Source organism: Notechis scutatus, chromosome Z, assembly GCF_049901735.1.
Source record: "Notechis scutatus isolate UNSWTSFEM ecotype Mainland chromosome Z, rNotScu1.2, whole genome shotgun sequence".
NCBI lineage: Eukaryota > Metazoa > Chordata > Lepidosauria > Squamata > Elapidae > Notechis > Notechis scutatus.
Window position 1 is genome coordinate 138333394 of NC_142025.1, and position 19519 is coordinate 138352912.

The window sequence follows — 19519 nt, forward strand, 5'->3', positions numbered from 1 at the left end:
AGCTCTATAATTGCAGGGCTGCGTTACAGAGTAGTTATTGCTCTCTTAAATAAAGGAGCAACATTAGTCTTCAAATATTCCTTGACTCTGAAAGCAAACTTAAAGTCTCAATTCTTTGGAAAGTGAAGTTGTCTTTTTAGTAAATCATAAACATTCAAAATCACTTATTGCAGAAAAGTAATCAGGACAAATTTCTAAAATGGCTATAGAGCATTTGGATGTAATATGAAATAGTTATGCTCAGCCTGGATGTTTGTAAATAAAGTTTTATAAAATGCCACAACATGAAAGATGCCTTCCAAATAAAACTAAATCCCAACCAGAAGTCTTCTTGTCATCACTCATGTTATAACAACAATACAGCAACCAATCTTCTCTTTAATTATTACATTCATGTCCTATCGCATATTATAAAATTTGCTGAATACTTGAAAGGGCATTCGGAAGTTTTCTTTGGATCAAACCACAGATGATTCAAGTCTTGATACTAATGTTTAATTTTTTCCTAAAAAGCATTTTCAGAGGTTCAAAATCTGACTGGAGAAGGACAAACAGTACAGAAATTAAATAAATCCATGTCCCCACTAAAGAGCTGCTGTTGGCACAGATAAGTTATGATTTCTATGTTTTTTCTAGTGGACTCAATACATATTTTGGAGCTATAATAAAAGCACAACAAGAAACATTTAACTATGCTTGTGACCTTATAATAGAGATATAGCATGTACACTACAGTAACTGTTTTAAAATAATGGTTTTATGAAATACACTTGGCTACATCCACATACGTAGCTAAGCCCTAATCATGGCTACCAACCCAAGCAATTGACATCACCTATCATGTCATGATATAGTTTTTAAAATGAATAAACCATATTTGAGTGGGTACTACAATACACAAACCAGCTCACATTTAATAAATTAATAAATTGCATAGTTGTGAAATGTTCCCTCTCTTATCAACCACAGATTCTTACAGATGCCTTATCAAATAGCAACTAAAAATATCAAGAGTTCAGATCATGGGTCTCCTCTGCCATTCTCATGCCCATTTTAGTCCTCATATGTTAAACCTGAAAGAACTTCATATGCAGGACTGGGGAGCTATTTTTGAAGTGTATGTTTTCTGACTGACCTCAATTTGATTATCTTCTTTCGGGTCAATTGAAGTTTTATGCATTCAGAAATAAAAAAAAAATGCCCCATGTGGGGACAAGTGGAACTGTCTCAAAGAACTGGGCATCCAAGCAGGTTGATGGTCAAAGCAAGCCCAGCAGCTAAACAGAACTTCTTTGAAAATGCAAACAAACCTGGTAGATGGTTGGCATATAAATTGAAAAAGGAGAGAGAAATGAAAAAAGATAATGCAACTAATAGATGATCAAGAAATGGTTTGCAATGGGAATGAAGAAAAGAAAATAATAATACAGAAGTACTACGAGAAATTATACAATTAAGAGAAAGTTGAAGAAGGAAAAGTTAAACAATATTTGCAAAGAGCGGAGTTACCCCAAATACCAGAGGATATTAAGATAATGTTAGAAGGGAAAAATAACAATGATGGAATTAGCAGAGGCACTAAACAGACAAAATACTGGAAAGGCTCTGGACCCAGATGGGCTATCAGCAGAATTTTCAAGACTTTACAGGAATCCTTAAGTATCTCAATACTTGAAATGATGAATGTGGTTTTGTCAAAAACTAAAATACCTAATTCATGGACAGAGGCATATATTACTCTCATACCAAAAGAGGATACTGACCTACAACAAATAAAAAATTATAGACCTATCTCCTTGCTAAATGCAGATTATAAAAATTTTGCCTCAAAGACTTAAAAGATATTTGAACAATTTTACACATGTTGATCAAAATGGATTTCTGCCAAAGAGGCAAATCAAAGAAAATATAAGAATAATCTTGAATACATTGGAATACTATGAAACACACTCAGTGAAGCAAATGGCCTTGGTATTTTTAGATGCGCAAAAAGCCTTTGATAATATAAATTGGCAGTTTATGATATCACAAATGGAACAAATGGGCTTTGGAGAAAGATTTATTAAAGCTATTGAAGCAATATATCACACGTGATCTGTTAAAGTAATGATAAATGGAGATTTGACAGACAATATTAATATTAAAAAAGGAACTTGGCAAGAAAGTCCACTGTCACCTCTGTTGTTGGTATTGACCTTGGAGGAGTTAAACAGAAATATTAGAGATAACAGTGAAATAAAGGGAATGAAAATAAAAAAGTGAGAATATAAATTACAAGCATTCGCAGATGATATGGTTTTTATATTAGAGGAACCATTGAAAACAGCGCCTAAATTGATAGAAAAGATTGAAGAATATGGACTGGTGGCAGGACTGAAAATAAATAAAGATAAAACTAAGATTTTAATTAAGAATATGACTGAAAAACAAAACAAAGAATTGTCAGAAAGATTGATTATCCAGATAACAAATACAGTAAAATATTTAGGAATACAACTAACAGCAAGATGTGGAACACTAAAGGAAGATCATTATTATAAATTAAAACAACAGATTGTGGCAGACTTGAAAAAATGGGAAAATCTACAATTATTTCTAACAGGGAGAATCTCTACAATCAAAATGAATATACTACCAAGAATATTATATTTGTTTCAGACAATTCCAATTAAACTAGGGAAAGAATATTTTGAGGATTTAAATAAAATAATACTGAAATATATATGGCAGGGAAAAAAGGCAAGAATTAAATTAAAATTGTTACAAAATGCTAGAATAAGAGGCGGCTTTGGATTACCCAATTGGGAATTATATTATCAGGCAGTAACATTGATATGGGTGAAAGAATGGATTGTTTTGAGGAACACTAGGTTGTTAACGTTAGAAGGTCATGATTTGTTATTGGGATGACATGCATTTTTATGGTATAAGGAAAGTAAAACACATGGGTATTTCAGGAGACATTATATTTGAAATGCATTACTGTCAATATGGGAGAAAATAAGAAAACAACAATACATGAAAATATCAGTCTGGTTGTCAACGATAGAGGCATTTGCTTATCCAATTGTTTATAAAATAGAATGTAAAGTTAGATATGGTGAAATATTAAATGAAAGGGGTGAACTCAAATCTAAACAAGAATTAAGAGGGGCAAGGAATAAAGATGAACTGGTATTCATATGTGCAAATACATTCTAGATATGATAAAGATAGTAAGACAGAAGGGTTTTACAATGAACTTACTGAATTAGATAGAATTTTAACAGGTACTGATGAGAGGATGATTAATAAATTATATGGTTATTTACTTGGAGTGAAACTAGAAGAAGAACAAGTTAAAGAAACAATGATTGCTTGGGGGAGAATTTTGGATACGGGATAGATCTAGAAAAATGGCAGAAATTATGGGCTCGAAACTATAAAATAACAATGTCAACAGCATATAAAGAGAATTTGTATAAGATGTTTTACAGGTGGCATTTACCCTCCACAAGAATAGCAACGATGTTCAAGAACAAATTGGAGAAATGTTGGAAATGTCATCAGATACCTGGATCATATTACCATATGCGGTGGACGTGTGTGGAAGACAAAAGATACTGGACTAAAATTCATACATGGTTGGAAAAAATGACAACATATAGACTTGAAGCCAGAGATATTTTTATTGGGTATCTTGTCTGAAGGATACAGAATTGATATATTTGAATATTAATGTTTTAACAGCAGCTAGAATTGTATTTGCTCAAAAATGGAAAAAAGAAAAAATTCCAATAGAAGAAGAGGTGATAAAGAAAATAATGGAATGTGCAGAAATGAGTAGATTGACATTAGCAATTAGAGAGCAAGAAGAAAAAGAATATTATAAAATATGGTATTTATTTTATCAATGGTTAGATAGGAAAATAGAGAAATGAAATACACTATAATATAAACAAAAAACAATAGTAAATATAATACAACGAAATGATATGTTATAATTGTATATTAAGGAAGGAATTATAATATGAACTAGGATTTGTAAAAATTGAGATTTGCTCGTAAAGGATGATGTGAATTTTCAATTAAAGTCTAATGAAGATTTAATAATAATGTAATATGAAATGAATAGTTGATCTACATAATATGAATTTTAATTTAATTTAAGAGGGAAAGACTGTTGATATTGTGCACAAGAAATATGTACCAACCGACACACTGTACAATTGAAAGAAGGTTTTATTTGTTGTTTTGTATTTGTGTTTGTTTATGTTTGTTGTTAAAAATAAAAAAGGCAAAAAAAAAAAAAAAAAGGCAAGCCCAGCAGCCAATCAGGGATGGCTTTTGGGAAGAGAAGAGCCTTCATTAGATCCTAAATTTTCAATGTCAGATTTTAGGATGGACTATCTGTGGTAATGACAAGGAAGGCATCCTTTAACTTTGCTCACATTTCCACTCATACCTATTAATCATAAATGGAAAATATGAGAAAATATGATGTAACAGACTGACTGAGATAATTAAAGTTGAGGAAGTTGAAAATCACTGGACTAGACTATCAGTCAGGGAGGGTCTGACTGATTTTTCTTTTTTTTTTGGTGATGAAATTCAATGGTTTCACAGCTACTAAGCCTAAACCACACATACATATTGGGTGAATCCAACCATTCTGTTTATGTATACTGTGCTTTATGGTTCAGCATGGAGTTTGAACCCAGCCAAATGTAGCTTATCTGATAATGATTAAGCAAATCATAGGTTGGTGCGGTGCCTTAATCAAATAAGTAAGTGGCTGTAGGCAAATCACCCTTTCTCAATTACAGGCTTCCTGCTGTTGTCATGTACTATTCTCTTACTTTACGAGGTTGCAAGAATTCCAGCAGAAGAGTGTCTTGATCATGAAGAACCTAAAGTCTACCCTATTGTATCACACTACAACTTTCCAGTGGTCAGCCAAATGTCTCTGAAGTCCTTGTTCCTCCCTCTCCCCATTGTTCCTCTGATGCTACCCACCCCCAGCAGGATAAGGTATTGATAGAGCCTGATAAATATCCAAAGACTTTTAAAATCATCCAAATCTGTGGCTGTCACTGTATCTCAGAGATAGCCACATATTTTAATTATATAGTCTATAAAGAAGCTCTTGCTTTTTTCTGTTCTAAATCTCCTCAGTTTTACTGGGTGACCCCTGATCTAATGTTTAAGAGTTAGGGTTTTCTTATGCCACATGTTATTTTCAAATACTGGATCAGGCCCCTTCCTTCTCTTTTCAAGTTCAAATATTCCAGCAGGAAGAATATTTGATTCCACAGATCATTTGGGTGTTTTCTTTTGCACTTTTTTTTTTTAGCTTACTGTATCCTTTTTAAACCTGGCAGCCGGGACTATATGTGATATTTCAGCTGTAGACGTTACATAGATTTGTGTTATTGCTTTACAATGTTGACAATTTTCAATCCATTTCCTTGTGGTCTTTAACATGGAATTTGATATATTGCATTACAATGTTGGCAGTTTTCAGTCCTTTTCCTTGTGGCCCTTACTGATGGAATTTGATCTTTTTTTTTACCACCATTACATGTTGAATTGATGTTTTCACCAAGTTCTCCATTTGAGGCCAATATCTTTTTTTCAGTTAGTCACAAGCAACTTAAATCATCTCTGGGTTTATGCAAAGTTAGGATTTTCTGCCCACTGGGGTATTACATTACACTTACTTAAACTGGACTATAGTTGCTATCTGACCATTCAATCACTTCATAATTTTTTTCAGTCTTCACCATCTTGTTTGTAATCATATCTGCAAATTTGTAGCTCACTCAAAATCATTCCAGCTCCTGTTCCCCCATTGGGAAAAGTGCCCATCCATTTCTATTCTGTACTTTCTGATTTTTAACTAATTAACCATTCTTGAGGATTACTCCCCTTATCCTGGTAAGATGAGGTTTATTAAGTTCGGAGGATGGGTACTACAAGTTAAACATCCAACATTATTTTATTGTCTCAGCTCTTTCACTGATTTTGGAGGGTGAGAAGGAAGAGGAAGGTGGAGATACAACTCACCAGCTCTGGATGGGGGTTATGCTGCAGGGTATCACTTTCTCTGGTTCTTTAGTTTTCTTGATCTTGATTTGTGGCCGCTCATGATCAGGACTCCAATCCTGGATAGCAGGAGAGGAGAGGAAAAAGGGAAAGCATGAAATCTGAACTTGGGCTGCACTCCTTGACAACATCCCATTCAGAATGAAAAAGAAGAAAATTTGAAAATGGTTAGGAATCAAAAGGGCAGCCTTGCAATAGGTAGAACTTTGTTGATATTGATACCTTTTTGGGTAGTTGGATCACAGCAAGAAAAGCATTATAATACCGGTATTTTGGAGAACGATGAAGTGGGTTTCTAGTAAGACATTATCTCAAGAGATGGATGGTAGCTAGTCTAAAGAAGAAATATAAAATATGCTGTTCCAAAAAAGTATTGAAAATTGTACGGGAACTTTAATAAAGTAATACATTTACCCTGAGAAAAAAATTCCATCAAAACCTGCTGGCAATTTTTTTAGTGTTTTTTTTTAGTGCTCCTGACCATTTTTAGTACTACTTTGCAATTTTTCTCTTGACTTATATGTGTAGAATAAAGATAAACCTCAACTTACGACCATTTGTTTAGTGATTGTTCAGTTAAGAAGATGCTGGGAAAAGTGATTTACAACTGGTCCTTGCAGTTACGACTGTCACAGTGTCCCCATGGTGATGTGATCAAAATTTGGGCACTTGGCAACTGTCATATATTTACAACAGCTGCAGGGTCTCAGGATCATGTGATTTCCATTTGCAACTTACCCAGTCAGTTTCCGACAAATTCAATGGTGGAAGCTGGATTCACTTAACAAGTATGTGATTCACTTAATGGCCCTGCGAAAAAGGTCATAAAATTGGGCACAACTCACTTAATGATTGCCTCACTTAGCAACGGACGTTCTGCTCCCAATTATGGTTGTAAGTTGAGAACTACCAATAGTCACTATTTCTCAAAAGCCATTAATAATTCAGTTGTGGGTACTCTATGATTGGAGGTTCTAAATAGAGATTGGACAGCCATTTGACCAGAATGGTATAAAGTCTCCTGATTGAGTAGGGAGTTGGACTAGCAGACCTCCAAGATCCTTTCTAAATCTGTTATTCTGTATTCCATATATAAATAGATTCCTAAAGACTTGCTTCGGCCAGGCTCCATTTGCCAGACTATACAAAACCCCAGAGAAAAATGTAGGTATAGGAATTCTTACACTATCCAAACTTAGGTGTCTTTTATATTTCATTTGGTGCAAAGAATTTTTTATAGTAAAATCCTATAATTTACCTTGAAAGAAATACAAAGGTAAATAACATAATTAATTAAATGAGATTGTCAGCCTGAAGGGTCTGAAGATTCCTAAACCAAGCTGTGGGGTTTAGCTCTAATTTTTAACTCATAATCTAATTTTTATGGCACTAAGTCATAATTGTTAAGAGGTGTAAATGGGATGTTAAATGAAAGCAAAAATCTTTACTTCTTTCAAGATATTTCTGATAACTTGTCAAAAAAAGGGCAAAGGAGATAACTGCTGTTATCAAACAATCTGAAATATTTCCCTAGCTATCAGCTGAATTGTTTTGTCATAGAGGATGTTAAAAACAACAGTTGGCTGACAGCCTAGAGGCTCTGAAGAGAAATAATTCTTTGTTTCTGAGGGAAAAAACAACACCGAGAAGTAAGACTATCTGGATTTAGAATCAACTGAACAGTGGATTTATTTTTTTCTTATTGGAAACTATAGGCAGAACTTGATTTATGAACATAATTGAGCCCCAGATTTCTGTTGTTAAGTGAGTTTTGGCCCATTTTATGACCTGTCTTGCCACAGTTAAGCGAATCACTGCAGTTGTAAATTAGTAATATGGTTGTGAAGTGAATCTGGCTTCCCCATTGACTTTGCTTGTTCAAAGGCTGTAAAAAGTTATCAAATTACCCCAAGACACTGCAGGCATCATCAATGTGAATCAGTTGCCAAGTGTCTGAATTTTGATCACATGACAGTGGGAATGCCACGGTCATAAGTGTAAAAAATGATCATTACTCACTTTTTTCAGCGCCATTGTAACTTTGAATGATCACTAAATGAATTGTTCTAAGTAGAGGATTATCTGAATTACTATGCTGGGATGTTTTTCTCACTGTGTGTAAATGGAAACCAGAAGGATTCTGAGAACATGCAGCCTGCTCTTCTCCTATCCTTAAAGAAGAAATGTTTCCCACCTCAAATTTTGGCCAGTTCATGGGCATTCCTGGACCATTTCGGTTATGCCACCATTTAAGATCCTCTTGGTCATTTATCTCCTCAATGGCCTGATGCAAGTCACTATAAACAGCTTGGACACTGAAGAAAAGGAGAAACAGAGATGAGAAAATTCTAACACATACAAGCACACACACATGCACAAAACATTCCCACTTAGGAGCAATGTGTACAAAACAAGTCTGACCGAGGATGCTTCCCTCAAGGCGTTTACAATGTTGTGAAACTGATTTACAGATTTTTTACAGAATGTACTGAGTTGCAACATTTGCCGCGTGGGATTCTACTGTGCTTTTCAACCATTAAAAAATGTATCCAAGAGAGAAAGATTGAAGAGTCTTATGTTCTGATTGATAGCACAACCTGGTGCTTTTCAGGAAAGTTGGCTACAAGGCAAGGCAGTTTTAGCAGCTAGAGTGCAGGATGTAGGAAAGAAGATCTGATGGGTGGAGGCAAATGGAGGTACATATTTTGGGAAGAGATAAGATTTTCTTTGGAGAGATGTCAAGGTATAGTTTAACTAACTCCAGTTTTAAAGGTCATGCCATGAGATGGGGGATAGTGTAGAATGGAGACTTTCTTGGTAGAAATTGTGAAGACAAGAACAGGTTAGGCACTGATTGTCACAGAGATAATCTCTCTATGGTCACTAAGCAGAATGGGACAACTTGCCATGGCCAACTCGCCCCATCCAACTCACCCAGTCAGACTTGCCCTGGCTGTTTTTTCCTGAGACTGACTCACCACAACTAACTTCCTGTGCCCAACTTGCCGTGGGAGAACTCACATTAGGACAATTCAACATGGGATAACTCAACAGAGGGACAAAAGAGGGACAAATGACTCAAGCTCTGGCTCACTCCAGCCTCAAGGATATCTAACTTGAGAAGGTTCAAACCTAAAGTTGTCCTAGATTCATCATGAAGTGTTGGGCTTGATGGTGCATTATCGATCCCATAAACACCTAGCTAGGAGAAGTTTCATCTATGAGATGCTGAGAAGTTGGGAGAGGTAGCTCAAGAATAAGAAATTTGGGTGAGAGGGAAAGGAAAAGGGGAAATGAAAGACTTACCTGAGCCTTAACACCGAGGGATTTAGGGCAACTCGCTGCAGCCGACTTACTGTGGCTGATTTACCCCAACTGTCTCAACCCGGATGACTCACCCCAGCCAACTCACTTCAGCCAATTCACCACGGGATAGCTCACTGTGAGACAATTCAATGTGGGATAACTCAAGAGAGGGGCAAGAGAATTGCAGTGGGCCTTGTCTTGCTTTAGGGTTGAAACTTCTCAAATTAGAAGTCCTCAAGGCTGAGGTGAGCCAAACTGTGGAGTCATAGTCTCTCTTGTCCCTCTCTTGAATTGTCTTACAATGAGTTGTCCCATGGTGAGCTGGCTACAAAAAGCTGTCCCACGGGGAGTTGTCCACGGAGGGTCTGCCACAGCAAGAAGGCCAGGGAAAGCTAGCCAGGGTAAGCTGGCCGTGTCAAGTTGTCCCATTTCAACACCAAGTGTCCAGCTGCAGGAAACATGGACAGAGACAATTACAGTAGAGTGAGCAGATTTTAGAAGGGTGGGGAAGGGGAGCTGTTTAGTTCTGGGCACTTCATTCAGTAAACTTGTAAGTTGTTGCCTAATAATATTAGTAAAAGTTGACAATTGTGATTTTTTTTTCTGCTGGGGGAATGGAAGTAACCTGAATGAGTTTCCTTATTAATGGAAAGTTCAGGGCAGCTGTGATAAGAATATATTCTAAAGCTTAGGCAATGGGGAAGGAGTTTTTGAACCCAGGACTGGCACCAAAATTGTAGCTAGGGAAGAAGTGGTATTCATCAGGTTCTGACCAGTTCTGGAGAATTGGTAACGGAAATTTTGAGTAGTTCAGAGAACCGGCAAATACCACCTCTGATTGGCCCCACCCCCATCTGTTCTCTGCCTCCCAAGTCCCAACTCCCAATTGATTAGCTGGGTCTTCTTTTCTTGCTCTGCCCAGGAGAACGGAGCTGGAAAGCAGGTTAATGGGGTAGAGAGGGATGGGGTTTTGCAGTAACCTTCCCTCAGGAGTGGGGAGGAAATGGGGATTTTGCAGTATCCTTCCCCTGCCACGCCCACCAAGCCACACCCTGCCCACCAAGCTATCCCCACAGAACCAGTAGTAAAAAATTTTGAATCCCATCACTGAGCTAGGGCTATAATATCATTATAGTACTTATCTGGAAGCATCCTCTGACTACCTAATTGTAAATCAATTATAAGTTCTTTGGTGGAATGTGGCACTTGGGTAAAAAGGCAGAGGATATCTATAGCTGCTTGTAGAGAGGTAGATTGAAGGGAATGAAGGATGTAGAGTTGTAACTGCAGGAATGTTCCAATCTCGGATGACAAACCTCAGATAAAGAATGTCTCCAAGCAAATACAACTCAGGCAAACAAAGTCACTAATCTAAAGGAGGATTAGAGAGAGGAAGTAAACATATGTTAGACTTTAACTAGAGATAATTAATTGTATTAATTACTGTGCTAAACAGTAACGAAAGTTAAGTGGTAACCAAAGTTAACCAATGATGGAGGATAACTAAAAATGTGTATAAATGCAAGACTAGACTCCAATAAAGTTCATCATGATTCAGTTGTTCATGATCAAACAACTTGACTGCCTCGTCATTACAACAGAAGGAAGCATCAAGTCATCTGGTGATCTAAAAAGTCAAGATGATGGTTTAACTGTACAATTAAAGTTGGCATCTTGATTTTTTTTTTATCCCTCCTCAATGGCTTTATTCCTCCATCTAATGGCAAATGGTGGTACTGCACAGCTGGAGGAGGGGCCTTTCATCCCTTTTTAGCGGTAATCTATATCTGGCATCCATGAGGACAGAGAGAGTAGATCACTGTTTCTCAGACTTAGCAACTTTAAGATGTGTGGACTTCAACTCTCAGAATTCCTCAGTCAGGTATGAAGTAGATAAATTGCATAAATAACTAAAAAAATGTCCCTGGTGTCCAACAAGGGCCGTTTTACCACCCCTTTCAATGAGAAATGGTTTCTTTCATGAGAGGAAATCCTGCTGTATGAAGCTTAACATCAACATCTTCATTTTAACAAAGGGATCTGAACAACATGAGACTAGCTGTATGAGTTATCTAGCCCTCAAGTTATGGTGGAATGTAGTTACAGTCACAGGAGGAAGAGGTTGCTTTCCAGAAGGCAAAAGGGCAGTGAAGTTTGGAATGTCTGGTAGGCAGGAAGAAGACAAAGACGGACCTTTCTAGCAATTCACAGAATATATCCGTAGCTATGCAGATTGTGGTTTTAGTCAGGCAGGCTCCTGTCTGTAGGCCAATAACAATAAATAAACTATAAAGAAATAACACTACATTATTCTTGGGGCCTGATGCAAGACTCCTTTTTCCACACCTGGAATCTGCAGTGATATCCAGACGCCGATGCAGGGCGAGGAAGGCACTTTTGAGAAAGACAATCCGTCTCTGCTCCAGAGCCTGCCCCTGCTCAAACACACACTCCATTTCTTCTATGTAGCGAGGGCTGCAACGGTCGAGCTCTTGCAGGGCCTTCTCGTAACGTTCACGGACCTGTTGACCAAAGCCAAGAAAATGCATATGCTTTCAGATTCTCCAATCTTTGGGATCTCTCAGATGTCTTGGGCAACACAATGCTCTTTCACCTGCAGGCCACTCCTGTGACCCACACTAACCAGACTGGTTGGTTTTGCTGCATTGCAGGGAGCGGGAGGAAGAAGCTCATTTGCTTGGGGGAGCTGAATAAGATTGATGGGTTATCTCCTGCCTTAGAGCAGGGAACCTGAATGAATGTAGGATGTAGAGAGAGATCAGTGCCTGTGGGTGTTAGAATATGCAATCCCACTCAAATTGCATCATACCACTCCCAATTAAATTAGCATTTAATATGTGTGTGTGTGTGTGTGTGTGTGTGTGTGTGTGTCTATAATTGTTTATGAAATCTCACAAGATTCTGGCAGTCTGTTGAGCTTTCTGAGATCTTGTGAGACCTTGTTAACATTTTATAATATTTGAAACAATTTTAGTGGGGACACTAACTTTTATGCGAAATGTTTTATCTCTAATATTTGTTATACATACATCATATGTGTAGAATTGTGTCCTTCACATTGTGTTTGTAACTTGCTCTTACGGTTTTGCAATTCTGGGTAAAAAAAAACCTCTGCACACCCAGAATCTTGATGAGCAAAAAGGAGGTTTGAATTGGCTGACTTGAAAAAAAATCTGCAATTCATTATTATTTAATTTTCTTTTTGAACCCAATCCAGAATATTAAAAGGTCACACTGCTCTTCAAACAGATATTGTATTTAGTTTGCTGCACTCAGGCAACAACAGTATTGTTCTGCATAATTGCATTTCCAATCAAAGAAAGGAAAAACTATTTGCTTTAAATCATAGTGGATTTTTTATTCCAGATAAATCTCCAAGCCCCAAACATTACTCAGAAATCAGCAAAAGGTCTCAATCATTGCTGCACAGTAAAAATACTTTACAGATGTCAAAGTGGGAAGCAGGATCCATTTAACAACCACCTGATCCACCTAACAGATGCAGTGATTTGCTTAAAGATGTGGCAAAAAAAGGACACAAAATTGAGTATGACTAACTTAATTACTTTGCTTAGGAATGGAAATTCTGGTCCCAAATGTGTCCTAAGTCAAAGACACCCCCCCCCCCATACTGAAGGCACAAGATGGGGACATGTTCTCTAACCCCACCAGTCAATTGATATATTTGATAAAAAGTATCAGGGAACTGTTAATTCTCTAGATCAGGGGTGTCAAACTCAATTTCATTGAGGGCCGCATCAGGGTTGTGTTTGACTTCGGTGGAGGGATGAGGGGCATGGCCAGCTCAACATCACTCACGTCGGGGGCACCTGTGGTAGTCTGGGCAGGGCCGCGGGAGATGCCTTGTCTCCGGCGGAATAAGGTGAGACCAGGGAGAAGGCCAAACCCTTGTCCTCTAGAAGAGTCTCGCCATCCCTCTCAGACCATGCAGAGGACACCCGGACGGGGACGCAGGCTGACCAGAGCCCTAGGCTTCCTGCAGACAGCCTCCTGCAGCCCTCTGCCAGCAAAAATGGAGGACGGGGGGGCATGCATGCCCCCCAAGCTCTATTTTTTGGCCGCGATGGCCTCCTGCAGCCCTTTGCCAGTGGAAACGGAACTCGGGGGGGGCACACGCGGCCCTCCTGAACTTTATTTTTGCTGGCAGAGGAACCATGGGTTGGACCTTCCCTGTATCCAGGGCAGCCCCACGGGCCAGATCCAAGCACCCTGTGGGATGGATCTGGCCTGCGGGTCTTGAAATTGCCCCCCCACTACTCTAGATATTGCTATACTATAACTCAGGACAACTTCTGCCACTCTGGTCAAAAATGAAGAATGCTGGGAACTGTAGTTCTGTTTCTTCTTTATATTTTAAACAAAATATACAGGTAGTCCTTGACTTACAACAGTTCATTTAGTGACTGTTCAAAGTAACAATGGCAGTGAAAAAAGTGACGCGTGACCAATTTTCATACTTAGGGCTGTTGGTCATGTCATCAAAATTCAGACGCTTGGCAACTAACTTGCATTTATGATGGTTGCAGTTTCCTGGGGTTACATGACCCCCTTTCACAACCTTCTGACAAGCAATGTCAATGGGGAAGTCAGATTCACTTAACAACCAGGTTACTAACTTAACACCTCTAGCGATTCACCTAACAATTGTAGCAAGAAAGGCTGTAAAACGGGGCAAAAGTCACTGAACAAATGCTTCACTTAGCAACAGAAATCTTGGTCTCAATTGTGGTCGTCATTTGAGGATTACCTGTCATGGCCAGCTGATGGTGAAGCCAACAGTAGCATATAATAGATGGATATACCAGACACAATTTTGGCTGATATTGTTGGCCTATCTGACAAACTACCCCACCAGCCAGGATTAATGAAGAAGATGGAGGGGTAGGAAAAATCCCCTACCTTGTTGGTTTCTTGGCTACAACGTTGATGTTCTTCACGCAAAGTACGTTGCCGATCTGGAGATACTTCAGCCCCAGGTGCTATCTGAATTCCACTCTCCCGCAGTGTTGCAATGTACTCTTTGCGGCAGGCCTTGTGATAAAGAGTTTTGGCCTTCTCTGCCTGAAAGTAGAAAATGAAGAGGAGGAAAGGGCAGTTGGGACCCAGTAGTCCCAGAAATCCTGCTTCTCAGTTTCCATATACCCTTAATTTATGGAGTCGGTGGGAAGGAAATAAGTCTACATAGGCAACCAATGCTAACCTCCTACTATGCATAAATTGAGGACGCCATCCAACCTCATTTTATTGCTTCATGTTGGACCTGGTTGCAAAAGGGTACGGATCAGGAGTAAAGGGAAAGAGAGATACAAGCTTGCAATAAAGATAAACCTGGTTCTTTTGCTTCCTAAACAAACCTAAATCCTTGGATTCTATTCCTCCATGTCTTTACCTATCTCTATACCTAGAGAACTCCCAAAGGGCATGTTCTTCCTCCTACCTTCTTCAGCTTCTTAGTCCAGGGTTTCTGAGCCCGCTGGAAACCATTTTCTAGCTCGCAAGCCTCCTTGAAGCCCCCAAAGAGCTTGCGGTGATAGGAGTCGTGCTGCCAGGATCGGATACGTCCAGCATCCTCAGAAACTAAAGCCCTTTGCATTTCCATGTGTAGGCGGCTTAACCGCTCAGAAGCCCCCAGGAAAGCTTGCCATGCATGGAGTAGGGTACCATATGCCGGGCCTAGAAGTGAAGGGAGAAGGGTAAGGAATGACAGGATAAATTCCTTCACTGCAGCAAAATTGAGAACAAGCGATTCTTTGGGATTTGAAGAATGTAGCTTTGATGCTTTATTGAGGAACTGGAAAACTGGAAAAGTGATCTAGGTAGAGAAGCCAATTAAAAAATTGACTTCGCTGGCAACTTTTACTCTGCTGTAATTATGTGCGGGATTTTCTCCACTAACACAGATGTTTGTGCATAGGAGGTAACTGAGGGTGGGCAGAAATCCCTGTTTAGACTGGTAGGCAGAAAATTGGCCTACTCTAAATGAGTCTTTTTCAACCTTGGTCACATTTGGACTTCAACTCCCAGAATTCCTCAGCCACTTGTGGTGTCCTCACATCTTGAAGGGAGCAACATTGAGAAGCACTGCTTTACCACAAGAACCATGGTGGTGCAGTGCTTAGAATGCAGTATTGCAGGCTAATTCTGCTGACTGCCAGGAATTCAATTCTATTTATTTTATTTTATTTATTTATTTGATTTGTCAATTGTTTACAAGATAATAAGTATAAGTGTATACATAGTTGTGAATACATGAGATGGGTACATATAAGAAAAATAAAAGAAGAATAAGAGAAACAATAGGACAGGGACGGTAGGCACGTTGGTGCGCTTATGCACGCCCCCTACAGACCTCTTAGGAAAGGGGTGAGGTCAATAGTAGACAGTCTAAGGTTAAAGTTTTTGGGGTTTGGGGAAGATTCTGACCAGTTCAAGGTTGACTCAGCCTTCCCTCCTTCTGAGGTTGGTAAAATGAGGCCCCAGATTGTTGGGGGCAATATGCTGACTCTGTAAACCACTTAGAGAGGGCTGTAAAAGCACTGTGAAGCGGTATGTAAGTCTAAGTACTATTGCTATCTAAGTGGAATCAACCAGATAAATATATGGCAGCTGTAGGAGTGTCTTGGAACTAATTGTATTGGCTCTGCCGTTCCATTAGATTATTTCAGTGACGTGGAGAGGGGGGATCTGCTGCTTGGGTAACAATTTTATCCTCCATATTAAATTACCCAGGCCTCGTGCTCTGGAGAGGACACTCCACAGCATTGAAACAACACGGGAAGTGGCAGTTACCAGTTTTATAGCATGATACTATAGTCTCTTGAGACTGAAGGATGCCAATTCCAGAAGTGTCCATAGAGTACAGTGAAAAAAGTCAAGATGGCAGCTGTGACTGTGTAATTGAAACTCCACTTGTTTCATCACGGTGCTTTGACTGCCTTATCACCGCCAACAGCTTGATTTTTTTTAAATCACACCTTGCAAACACCACTGGCTAACCAGCAGCTATGAATTTTATATCAGGAATTTCAGCTATGCTCACGGGCTACAGAAACGGGCCTCATGATGTTCTGTAATGCAACATTTAGTGCAACTGATTTTTGGCAGGACACTTCCTGACCACAGACTACCCAATTATGAGTCACAGTCTATAATAATATGACAGCATCCTTTGGAATGACATCACCTGGACTAGGAGATAATTCCAAAAAATATATGTATCCTGAATTATTTGCAGATGAGTCCCAGCATTTTACTAATTGCTCAAGACTGCAGTTTCAGGTACGTTAAAAACAAAAGAAAACCTAGCAGCATTCTCATATAATAGATGCTAAAATGCCGCAGGACAAGTCTCTGGAATATAGAGCATTTAGATTTTCTTAGATAACTTTTAGAAAGCACGGTTTATTCAGCTTTTCAATTGTACAGGTTGTCAACAGCAACTATCCATGGAAAAACCAGTTTCTTCTGTAGGCTTTAAAGCAAAGATATTACCATCCCGCCAGAAATACTTATCTTCCCATATACTTTAGCAAGATGAAATCATTACTTCAAAGGGGGAAAAAATCACCCAGTCCCATATATCATGGGAATTATCTATCTTTTGAAGTTACAACTGGGGCTAGTTTTAGGAAATGCATTATAGTATTATGACTAGCTATATCAGTGATGGCGAATCTTTTTGTTGTGGTGTGCCTAAGGCGCATGCATGCGTGCTGGCACCCACATGCGCCCCGCCCCCGTGTATGTGTGTGCAACACTCCTGTTCCCTTACCCGCACTGTGCATGTGCATGCCTCCCAGCTGATTTTCAGCCCGTTTGAGGCTATTTTCACCCTCCCAGAGGCTCGAGGGAAGCCTCTGCAGCCTCGGGAGGCCAAAAAGCGGGCCTTCCGGAAATACCGGAAGTGCCTGTTTTCAGCCTCCTGAGGGCCTCTGGAGCCCGTTTTGGTATTTCCGAAAGGCCTGTTTTTGGCTTCCCAAGGCTGCAGAGATTTCTCTTGAGCCTCCGGGAGAGCGAAACGGCCTCCCCGAGCTCCAGAGGCCTTCCAGAAGCTGAAAATGGGCACTTCTGTATTTCCGGAAGGCCTGTTTTTGGCCTCCCGACGCTGCAGAGGCTTCCCTTGAGCCTCTGGGAGGGCGAAAACGGCCTCAAACAAGCCAAAAATCAGGTGGGAGGCTCACACATGTGCAGTGCAGGTTAAGTTTGGATGAGGCTTGCGTGCCTGCACAAATGGTTCTGTGTGCCACTTGCCATCACTGAGCTACATCAACATTCAAAATAAATATAGCAGGGCAGGGAAAGTTGAAAGGAGAATTTTCCTCGAACAGTTTTTGAAATGGCTCCATAGTATATTCTAGGAATAAAAATAATAAACTAAAAGTTTATGGCAAGAACAAACTTTAGTGGATCTTGAAATAGAAAAAAAGAGACTTTTCTTGCTGCTGAGCTGAACTATTTTACATCCATGTGATCTCTAGAAACTGTACATTTGCTGTCCTTTATTTCCAGCATTCCTAATCACTGCAATGACCATTTATGTGTAACATAATTGGTGACAAAACCTGATTTTATATATCTGGAGTTTGGCCTTGAATGATTTTGGACCTTTTAACATAGTAAGGAATAATAGGTTTCACACATGGACTGGGGATAAAATGAAAGCAGCATCAAGGACACATGGCAGGAAAAAGATGTTACAAGGATGCTTTGGGGCAATAGTTAGTTATGAGTGGGGAAAGACCCCAAAAGGCTGGGGGGATAATAACTAATTCTCCTAACCCTGATAATGCTTTCTGCTTTTGTGGTGGGCTGATGCTTTGCCTACAGAAATAAATCAGGGTAAAACTGCATAACTCAGAATATGGAGACAACATATGGACAGCATCATAGACAGAAGGAACAGAGTTGGATTTACAACGCACTCTAGTAATGTTGCAAATAATTCGAGAATAAACATTCTAGGCGTGGCAAGGTATTTGCCGTAATCCTGAAGGAAATAGCAAGCATACTAACTTACAGTCAGAACATACATTTCTACCAGTTTTTTTCCCCCCTGATCTCAAGTTCTTTCAAATGAAACCTGCATATAAAGCAGACCAGAATTTGGAACATTCACAGAAAAAGGATGAAACCACTCACCTGCATCAACAAGGGGCCGCCATTTGCGAGTCCATTCATCTATCATCAGAGCATAGTTACGTTCAATCTTTGCCCGTTCCTGGAAACAGGCTACAATCTGGTCACAGACACGATACCCATCATCCAGACGTTTGACTGTGTTCTGGTAGTGATTGGGCTACAGGAGAAGGGATGGGAAGAAGGGATGGAGAGTGGTCTCAGTCTCGTGGTGCAGGAATGCCCCTTCAAAACAATGCCTACTGCCTTTCCTTCCAAATTCCACAGAATTCTACCTCCACCTGGGGTCCTCCTGTGAATTCCAACCAGAATCAAACCAACCCTGTTTAGCAGTTTTTGAAAAACAGAGAATCCCAAGCACTATCATTAAGTGTTCCAGAAAAACAGGCATAAATTAGGTATTATGGCTTTAATTGTTTAAGAGAGTATGGGGTAATGGTATAAATGTGTTTTCAAAACTGGAAGTCTTTGCACAACATGCTAATCCATAATTTACCAAATTACAGTGTGCTCAATTAACTCAGTTCCCTGAATTTGCACAACACATAGAACCATAAATTATGAATTGGGTTCACTCAACACAGTAGGCTAAAATATGAGTAGCTAGTCTGAAGTTCAAGGAACATTGCTTTTAAGTCACCATTTATTTTTAAAAACTCTAGAGGGGAAATGTAGCCAGACATAACAGAAAATTTTGATAGTGAAGTTTGCAGTGCTGTGGTCAAGTTCTTTTTTCCTGTTTAAGATCAAGTAATGTGATGATGAAAAATCAACATTAAGAGAAAGGGAGATTTTGAATATGCAGACTGTTGATGTCTTAATGTGGTTTTCTTCACAGCAATTTGGGACTGTTATTGCTTTTCTATTTTTTTTCAACTTTCCAATCTAGCCTCCAACTTGGATAGGACTTCATTATCTTTAGAAAAATCAGAAACCTTCAGCACCTCAGCTC

General features: G+C 39.2%; 1 protein-coding gene across 10 annotated transcripts in view; it reads right to left on the minus strand.

The window, feature by feature from the left end:
- The window catches only part of LOC113418559 (protein kinase C and casein kinase substrate in neurons protein 1-like), a 65461-nt gene that overhangs the window by 13639 nt on the left and 32303 nt on the right, over nucleotides 1-19519 (minus strand). For 9 of the 10 annotated variants that reach the window (XM_087947541.1, XM_087947536.1, XM_087947538.1 and 6 more), the window contains exons 3-8: nucleotides 18571-18727; nucleotides 14870-15105; nucleotides 14332-14493; nucleotides 11737-11912; nucleotides 8279-8399; nucleotides 6046-6143 (exon numbers count right to left, since the gene is read on the minus strand). In XM_087947541.1, the coding sequence (XP_087803667.1) occupies nucleotides 6046-6143; nucleotides 8279-8399; nucleotides 11737-11912; nucleotides 14332-14493; nucleotides 14870-15105; nucleotides 18571-18727 (950 nt within the window). Of the gene's footprint in view, nucleotides 1-6045; nucleotides 6144-8278; nucleotides 8400-11736; nucleotides 11913-14331; nucleotides 14494-14869; nucleotides 15106-18570; nucleotides 18728-18842; nucleotides 18892-19519 lie in introns of those variants that run through there. The other variant, XM_087947544.1, reaches the window with a different exon arrangement.